The sequence below is a fragment of the Eurypyga helias genome, unplaced genomic scaffold (assembly GCF_000690775.1).
Source record: "Eurypyga helias isolate BGI_N326 unplaced genomic scaffold, ASM69077v1 scaffold3001, whole genome shotgun sequence".
Taxonomy (NCBI): domain Eukaryota; kingdom Metazoa; phylum Chordata; class Aves; order Eurypygiformes; family Eurypygidae; genus Eurypyga; species Eurypyga helias.
The window spans coordinates 35,620-45,122 of NW_010231303.1; the positions used below are offsets into that span (position 1 = coordinate 35,620).

The window sequence follows — 9,503 nt, forward strand, 5'->3', positions numbered from 1 at the left end:
AACCCCTGCCAGTAGAGCTGTGGTGGGGAGCTGGCCCAGCTGAGCTCAAGAAGGCATCACTACTCTCCTGAGATACTTAATCTCTCTTCTTTCTGTTCCAGGGCCTCAGAATGGCTGGAATGACCCTCCTGCCCTGAACAGAGCTGCCAAGAAGAAGAAGGTACCATACAAAATCCTGTCTTGACACAACCGAGTGCTGAGCACTTGAAATGCAGTAACTTAAAGTGTTCCTGTGGAACCTGTTGGGAGAAGGAAAAAGAAAGGGTTAGCAGCAAACAAAAGGTGCCCCTCGTGAGCAGAAATGGCCTTTATGCTTCTCCAGTGTGCGTTCTCTCACTCAAAATATTTAAGCCTCTAAAGAGATGGTGGCTTTTTTGCTAAAGAAGGTATCTCAGACTGTTTTCATCCGCAGTAAAGCAGATGAGTTTTGCAGGAAATGGTATTTAATGAAACGATGAGGCTGTGCAAATTGTTATAGTTTACTGACTTTGCCGGAGTTGAAAGCAATTTATCCTGATTACGGGTCTGACCCCAAGAGCTCTGCTGAGAGGATGACAATTCCGTGATGGAGACAATGTAGCTTTGTAAAATGGATTTAGATTGCAGCAGGACAGAGTAACTGGGGACAGTTGGCACAGAGCAGAGTGGGCCTTTTATCTCCCAGGGCCCTGTAGTCTTGTGTATCTCCACAGCAGTGAGTGTCGTCTGGTGCATTTGGGAAGCAAGAGGAGTGTGTAAAATATGGGGTGGGGGAAAAAAAAAAGGCTAGAGCAGGCAAGATGAGGTCTGGGTGAAGGTGGAGGCAGAAGTCTCCTTTGCTCTTTGGGGTTTGGTCTCTGCAGTTCAAGAGGTTTTTGGAGGATGGGTAAGGGGATGCTTTGCATGCTCCTGACTGCCCCAGTGCTGGGATGCTTGTCGCACAGCAGCTGGCGTGCTGCCTTTCAGCTTCAGGATTTTAAGCAGAAGGAGGAAAGTTGTCAGTGAGAATAATTACTGGACCTGATTGCTCAAGCAGTGGCCTTCTGCAAACAGGGTTTGTCCTACTGCCTTGTGTGCGTGTCACAGTTGGAATTTCTGCCCTAGCCAGGGCTCAAGGGGGGGCTCTCATTGAGGAGTCATGTTTATTGTGGTATTTAACAAACCTCTGTGAGAAAAGCTTCTAGGTTTATTTCCCTTACGTCCACTCTGAGGGGGTGGTTTAGGGTAATATAAAATGACTCACCACGTAGGCTATTGTAAAATAGAAGAACCAGCTGGCATTCAAGCTGCAGCATAATTTGCAACTATTTTCCACCTAACTTAAGAACTTATCCACCACCCAAGTTCATTGCTGTGATTCATTGCTTTTATAACTGACTTTGCTGGATTGAGACTATTTTTCTTGCTGTCCCAAACCACTAGCTTAATTATGACATCACTCGTTCAGGGTAGCATTCAGGGTTCTGTAATCTTTCCTTTTATTTCATGCATGCCCAAAGAAATGTGAGCATTCCCATGCGAGCTCATTATTTTATTTGGATCCCTATATGATGTGTAGCAGAGGCCAGTAGCTCAACTTGCTCTTTCTTCCCTCCAAATATTACCAAATATTACTGAAATGCCCCTGTGTAAAGATTGGTAGATGCTTAGGGATGAGTCTGAAACGCCCTCATAATCTGTCTTAGCACAGAACTGTTTGCCAGAAGCTTGAAAAGCTTTCAGAAGCTTTACTGGTGCGTGTTCCTAGCTGTGACCTATGTAACACGTGGACGAAAACGTACTCTTAAAAGTCAGACAAATCTAAATATAATGACCCAATAGTAAGATGTGGGTTAGTTTTCATTAGTGCAACTCTTGTGTCAGTGCTGCTCTGCCAGACCCCAGTTTGTGCCCTTAGCAGGGGGAGAGAGTGGCTCTGATAGGAGATGGCTTGTTTGTGCCCTTAGCAGGGGAGAGTGGCTCTGATAGGAGATGGCTGTGCTCAGCTCATGTGGCAGGGGCAGGCGGGACAGACTGCTTCTGCCTTGTGCAGGCAGGAGGGAAGGCAGAGCACACGGGACCGGAAACGCTGGAGAATATTACTATCACAGGGCATTTGGTACTGTGCAGCTGCAGCTGGAGGAATGGGTTTGTTTAGCCAGAGTGAGATCCTGTGTTGCCTGTCCCTGTTTCTTCTGTGTTCTGGGGGCTCGGTGCTCTGCTTGGCAGAGCTCTCAGTTGCTGCGGGTTGGGAAGTCTGTAGGAGCTGGGTGTTGTGCTCTGCCTGCAGCAGCCATGGCAACATAAATGCAGTGTTCTCTCTGTGTGTTTTGGTTTTGTGTTTTTTCTTTTTACTCAGGTCCCTGATAACTTCCTGCCCCCGGTTCCCATCACCTCCCCCATTATGAACCCGCTGGCGGATCCACAGCCGCAGATGCAGCAGCCTCTGGCTCCGGCACCACCCGCAGGCACACCCAGCTTCCATCCTCCTCACCTCCCCACGGGGCAACCGGTGCTGCAGGGTAGCTACCCGCCTGCTTCCCAGCCCCTGGGGCCCTGCGTCATGCCACCCTCTGTTTCTAAACCCAGCATGGAGGGGGCCCCTGGGGCCCCCATTGGCAATGCCATCCAGGTAACGTAGCCCCAGCATTGCACGGGCTTGGTTTGTACGTCAGTGGAGCCTTCCAGGCTGGGATCCTGTTGGCCAGGGATGTCTTGGTACCTCCAAAGTGTACTGCAAAGTTTTTAGCCAGTAGCTTTGCACCACGCTGGCATTTTGCTAATGTAATCTCCACCTAGATGATACCTCTTTGCAGTTAATGCTGTAGTCAGTGCCAACCAACGCGCTATTTCCTTCTGCAGCTTCACAGCTCTCCAAAGGGAGGGACAGCAGATGCTGATGTTAACCTCCACACGCCCACAGGGAAGAAGTAGGAGTTATGCCAAGCTGGCTCATAATGCCACTTGGTTTAGTTGAAAACAACATGTGGTCACAGTGACCTGGAAAAGCCTCACCTGCTCTCTGTTTTCAGCATGTGCAGGCACTGCCAACAGAGAAGATTGCCAAGAAACCCATCCCTGAGGAGCACGTTATTCTGAAGACTACATTTGAAGCTCTTATCCAGAGGTGCCTGCTGTCTGCCTCCGATCCGGTAGGCCTCTGCAGTGTTCTCGGAGTACATCTGTGTTTGGGTGAAGGCACGGGTACCTGCAGCACAGCTAGCCGTCACAGCCTCTCCTGAGATAGCTTTTTCCTTCTAAAGGCTGCTCTGAGCAGCCACAAGCAACGCGTAGAAAACCCACATGTACGTAGGATGTGACAATCTGGGACCAGGGCAGTGCCCAGCTGCCCGAGCACTTTGAGGTCCCTCGGTGTGGGCAGAGTTTATGGTGGGGTGTTTAACCCGTTGCAGCCACCTCTGCTTGCTCCCTTCTAAGGAGGAGGGTTGGAATTGGTTACAGTTGAGGTTTTGATGTTGATGGTTAAAAGTAAATAAAACTTTAAAAGTCTGAAAACTCCAGAAAGGACTGTGCTTCCTTCTGTCAGGTGGTCGCTGCACATTTATTTAACTGCTGCTTATCGTTAGCGTGGAAGCACCTAGTATTACGCCAGGTCTGAGCTGAGGCTCGTATACGTGAGTACATGCCTCAGGTTTTGATCCGTGACTTCTGATAACAAACTCATTTCAGAAGGAAGCAGCAGGTAGCAGAAAAGCGGAAGGTTATGAGCTTCAACACGACCACTGGAGCTGGATAGGAAAATTGGAAAAAAACATTTCCTGTGGCAGTCAGTGCTCTGTAAATGAGCTATCCATCTCAAAGCTTCTCGTTTATCTCCAGTGGTCAGTAAATAACATGCTGCCCCAAAGCCCAGATGCTAACTGTTCGGCTCATGCCTGCCACGTGCCGAGAGGTGGATGATGAAAGACAGGTTGGTGGTGTGTAGAGGGCTGTGCGCACTAAATGTGCTTGGTCAGCAGCACAGACTCGTGCTCCCGGTCGGATGGCTGGGAGCTGAGCTGTCGGAGGGTTCTGTGGCTGTGGGATGGCTGGGAGCTGAGCTGTCAGAGGGTTCTGTGGCTGTGGGAGTATATTGTGTGCTTGGTGTCACTTCTGTCTTAAGTCTGCTGTACAATTTCAGCTGGACTCTGCATCTACATGTACATAGTCCTTATCCATGTGGGTCTCAGCCCAGAAGTTTCAGGGTGGACATGCCCACACGTTCCTTTACAAAACGTTTTGGGGTCACAGAGCTTTCTCTGGGCACACCTCCTAAGGTTCAGTAGCATTTGGTTGCTCAAAATCCTTTAAAGGTTAGGCTGTAGAGCGCAGGGACAGAAGTCACACACTACGTGGACCCTCTGACTTATTCCTCCCGAGTGCCCCTTCTCCCAGACTCGCAAAGAAAGACGAAAGCATTCAGTTCACATCTGCACCCGGGGATTGCTTTTTCTGCAAAGCAGCATATATGCCTCTTCACAGACTTTGGAACAACTGTTCCGAAGTCATGGTTCGAGTGAGTTAGCCAGTCCGAAAGAACTAGCTGGTTTATCTGCTCCTCCTTGGGGTACTTTTTCTTGTCTCAGTTCATCGACAGCATAACTACTGCTGGGGGGTTTTCTGCACGTGGCCCGAGATCCACGTGCTGTGTTCTCCTTTTTGCCCTTTCTCATCTGAACAGTTTTCCCTAATTTCTAGCACAGCAGGCAGCCACCAGGCTGTCTTTACGCCTGAGCTACAGCATTCCCATAGACTTTGTTATTTTCTCTCTGGGCAATTATTTAATCCAGGGAAACTTTTCCAGTTGCCAGGGGAAATGGCACTATCCCAAGTGACTGATATGCGTACTGATTTAGAAGGATGTTCCATGACTCTTGATGCCATTTCTGCTGAAGTTGACCACCTTTGTTTTTATGCTTCTGTAACTGTAATCTTGATGCTTTATTATTTTATTTCTCTGGATTAAAAGCTTCCATTTCTGTAGCTGTTTAAAAAAAAGTGGATAGAAATGCGTTTCTCCAGCAGCTGCTGTGGCACTGCAGGTGGAACATACTGGGATTCTTTTAAGGTTGCCTTTGGTGGCAGAATAATTCCAGACACCTCAGTGGGTGGTTTGCTCCGTGTAAAATCATGGAAGCACAAAGGGTCTGTAAGGACAGTTTGGATGAGGCTGTTAGTTTTTCTGTTGACAGCAAAAACTTACAAACTCCTGGTTTTATTACTAATAGGGTAATAAAAAATATAATTAGGGTTTGCCATAAATGATGTTGTACGTACTTAGGCTTCAGTGACTGCGCGTGCCCTTAAGTTGCCGTTGTTGCTGGATACTTGATTCCAGTAATAACTTTATCCAGCTATCATGCTTTACCAGTGAACCATAGGAAAAAAATTCATGCTGCAGTGAAGAACTCCGCCAATTTCCCCATCAGCTATACCAGTGGATTTTGCAAATGATCGGTGGATTTTGATATGCACCTCCACAGTTTCACTATTTTCTGTGGCTAACGATACATGTGGAGAACTACAGTCACATCACTTGGTCTTTCCTAGCAAAATCAGGGAGAAAAGTACAGATCAAAGAAGTCAAATGACGCGTAAGGGAAACGTTGTTTGAGAAAGGAGCTCTGTAGATCTCTTTGCAGTGGTATCAGATCAGTATGGTGTTCTTAAAATCGTTGTGGTTTGATGTGTTTATTTCTCTTGCAGCAAACCAAGAGGAAACTAGATGATGCAAATAAACGCCTGGAGTTTCTGTATGATAAACTTAGGGAACAGACAGTAAGTACTCTTCTACTTTTTTTTTTATTTCACCATCAAATACTGCATGTGTAGCCAAGAATTTCATCTGTGATGTAAACCCCCCTGCAGATGCCTGTTCTTTCTTTGGATGTGCGCTTCACATCCATGTATTGTACGTTTCCCTGCGTGTCCCAGAAACAGCTAGTGAGGGTGCTTGGCCCCGGGTGCCTGTGCAGACCTGACAGGGTTTTGGGTCACGGCATGAGTGTTGTGGTGCCGTACAGGGCCTACACTGAGCCAGAGAGCACTGGGTGAAGGCATCAGGAGGGTCCCTGTCCCTAGCTACTGGCAGAATGAGCCAAGACAGCAAGTTCCCCTGCTCCCAGCAGGAAGTGACACATGTAGCCTGAGGAGGGGGGTTGGGAAACCACTGACACAAGATTTAGATGCTTGAGGCTCACTGGCTTCACTGGAAGGCAGATGTGCAAGTATTTTCAAGATCTGGTAATTTTTCCAAAGCCTTCCAGGAGATCTGCAACAGAATGAATGACAGGGCTTAGAACACTTAATATTTTAGGATTAGAAGGGTCTAATCCTGTCATTGTTAGGCCATCTTTGAACTTCACCCCAAAGCCTCAAAAGCTGAGGAGGTTTTTCCTGTGCTGCAGTCTGTCACAGCGGGTCTCCCACCTCAGGGGGTTGCATCCAGGGGCTGGCAGGGCTTGGCAGCGCCGTAAAGACGGTACATTCTGGTTGCAGCCTGCTGTCAGACTTCAGTGTCTGTTGAAGACCCTGAGCGTTCCCACCGTGGTGTAGCTCCGAATACGGCAGTCTTTAAAGAAACTAATTGCTGAGGGCCAAATGTAACACTTGGGATAGCGGATTTTCTAGGACTAATGTATGTGCTGTTTGTTCTTTCTGCTGACCTGTCTTGCCCGGCTTCCTCTGCAGCTCTCTCCAACCATCGTTAGTGGTTTGCACGACATGGTGAAGAGCATTGAAACCCGCAACTACCAGGAAGGACTGAACATCCACACGCACATTGTCAGCACTAGCAACTTCAGCGAGACCTCTGCTTTCATGCCTGTTCTGAAAGTCGTCCTCACCCAGGCCAATAAGCTGGGGGTCTGAAGTAACCCTGCGCTGGCGAAGCCTTGAGGGTTGCTTTTCCAAAGAAGTGCGTTTCTACAGCGAACACGCGGGAGAAGGGACCAAATGCTAGTCCTCGCGGCGTGTTGCGGTAGAGCGCTTACAGATGGCATTACACGTTCCCCGCAAAATTCTTTGTTCTAGGAGGGCTGTGGAGCCCTGGTGCTTTTTATTTTAATCCTTTTCCCACCCCCAATGATTCTTGTCTACAAATAGTATATTTAATGGATGATGCCCTATATTGTCAATTTTTAGACGCATGTTATACTGCTAAACAGTGGCTTTTAATAACCGATGCGTGTGTTAAAACAAGATAGGTTTGTGTACCCAGTGCCAGCAGCCGGCAATTCTTAGGGTTCCAGTTAGGGTCCAGCTCCAGAGAACCCTAAATCCCACAGGTCCCGGGATAGTTGGGATTGCAGAGGCCTTCCAAGAGGAGCACAGCACTGCACCAACATTGGTCTCTCCCAGATCTCCTAGCCAGAACCCAGGGGAGCCGGGGCCGGAAGCCAGCAATTCTTAGGGTTCGGGTTAGGGTCCGGCTCTGGAGAACCCTAAATCCCGGGATAGTTGGGATTGCAGAGGCCTTCCACCAGGAGCACTGCACTGACATTGCTCCCTCCCAGCTTTCCTAGCCAGAACCCAGAGGAGCCGGGGCCGGAGGCGGCAGCTGGCAATTCTTAGGGTTCAGGTTAGGGTCCAGCTCCAGAGAACCATAAATCCCACAGGTCCCGGGATAGTTGGGATTGTGAAGGCCTTCCACAAGGAGCACGCCACTGCACTGACATTGCTCCCTCCCAGCTTTCCTAGCCTGAAGCCAGGGGGTTCTGCCGGGACCCTAAACCAGATTATTCCCATCCACCCCACTGTTCCTTATCCAGAAGAGCAGGTTGTCCTGATGTTCCTATGATACACCAGTGAGCAAGGGAAGAAAAGCAAAAGAGAATCTCAGTCCTTCAGGACCACTAGTGCATGGGGTGTGCTCTGAGAAGGCTAGAAGGGGCATTCAGAAGCTGGTCCTACAGACGCTCCCATGGGGTGGTTTTGGGAGTACTCCTGGACGAGAAGTGGTACCTGTGAAGGACATGCAGATGGTCTGCAGTTTGTAAATCTGGCTCTTTCTGGGGAGACCGACAGTGGTGGAAGTGGGGTGCACTCTGGTAGGCGCAGGGTAGCGGGCAAAACCATTGCTGGAAATCGGAAGCTCATAAATTGGGAATGAGGAGCAGCAGGAGCTAAGGGGATTAGCTGGGAACAGCTCCTCAGTATGGTGTGGCTTTGTAAAAGCCAAGGAATGTCTCATGGTGTTGCACAAGCCTTGATGAGGCTTCTGTTGATGTAAAAGAAAATGCCAAATGAGAAGGGACTCGGTGAGGCACACATCAGGGACTGAAGAGTTTGTTTAATGGGAGGAGACTAAATGAACTCTGCACGTTCACCTAGGAAAGAGCACAGCGGGATTGGGTTGATTGGAACTGAAGAGCAGTGTTAGCATGAGAATAAATGTGGCCATGAGTTAAGCTTGGACTGGAAAGTGAAGTGGTCAAAAATAAGACCACTGGATCAGTGTCATGGTTTAACCTTATCTGGTAATTAAGTGCCACACACTGGCACCTCCCTTCCCCCTCCAACAATGGAGAAGGGTCAGAGGAAGACAAGGAAAGCTTGTATAGTTGAGATAAATTTAATAATATAAATGAAAAGTATAGTGATACTAATAATAACAATACGACTAATGATAAGTAATTAAAACAATAGAAAAGAGCTCACCACACACTGACCGACACATAGCCAGGTCCCAGAGCAGTAAGCAGAGAGCCCCAGAGGGGGGAGAAAACCTCACTGACACCCCACCCCCCAACGAAAGAAAACTGCTCTCCTGCTAACAACCAGGCCAAGGGCCAACAAAAGAGACACAGCTCTCAAGCTAGCCCAAGTTAAGGATCCTCTCCGCCCCCAGGCCGCTTCCTGACTCCAAAACTGCGCATGTGCCCTGAGCCTGATGTACCATGGAATGAGGCGAATCAGCCACTCTGGGTGGGCCACCTCAGTGTAGGAGAGGAGCTCGTTCCTGACTAAACCCAGCACATTCTCCACCCCTTGTTTCACACCATTTACATCATGCTCAGGTCCCACACTATTCCATAAACTCTCCCCACTCCCCCTTTTCCATCCCATCCCTCACAGACATCATTCCCTCAGTTTATGGACCATATGGGCAAAATATCCATGAGTCCATGACTAAAACCTCCTAGAGGAGTTTCCACCTGTGTTTGCTTGTTGCCAGGGTGGCAGGAATATTTGTGGAAGGCAGCTGACAGGTTTCGGTGCCGGTTGCCTGCGTGGGAGCATACAAGACTAATGTCTACCCTGTGCCATGCTGTAATAGCCTGCAGAAGCCAGGTCAGGATGAGTGCTTTCAGCCTGCCTTTCCAAAGAGACATGCTTCCCAATCTCCGTATTTCCATGCTGCCTGCTAGCACTCCTGTTTCTCCTGCCCCCAGCCCTGATCTTCCTCCATGAAACACCCAAGGCAGCGTTCCTGCACAAGCCGCAGTGTGTGGAGGTGTGCGTGGGCCGTGCAGTTTGCTCCTGTAAGCCCGAGGGTCACCCACAGCGTAGCGATCGCTCAGGCTGCGGCTCTGGGCTCTCTGGGT

General features: G+C 49.0%; 1 protein-coding gene across 5 annotated transcripts in view; it reads left to right on the forward strand.

The window, feature by feature from the left end:
• Positions 1 to 7,169, forward strand: part of SEC31A (SEC31 homolog A (S. cerevisiae)) — a 42,247-nt gene extending 35,078 nt beyond the window's left edge. For 4 of the 5 annotated variants that reach the window (XM_010160994.1, XM_010160996.1, XM_010160997.1 and 1 more), the window contains 5 exons: positions 102 to 160; positions 2,318 to 2,590; positions 2,991 to 3,110; positions 5,665 to 5,736; positions 6,649 to 7,169. In XM_010160994.1, coding sequence (XP_010159296.1) covers positions 102 to 160; positions 2,318 to 2,590; positions 2,991 to 3,110; positions 5,665 to 5,736; positions 6,649 to 6,828 — 704 coding nt within the window. In that variant the 3' untranslated portion in view covers positions 6,829 to 7,169. The remainder of the gene's footprint in view (positions 1 to 101; positions 161 to 2,317; positions 2,591 to 2,990; positions 3,111 to 5,664; positions 5,737 to 6,648) is intronic. The other variant, XM_010160993.1, reaches the window with a different exon arrangement.
• The last annotated feature ends 2,334 nt before the right edge of the window (positions 7,170 to 9,503 follow it).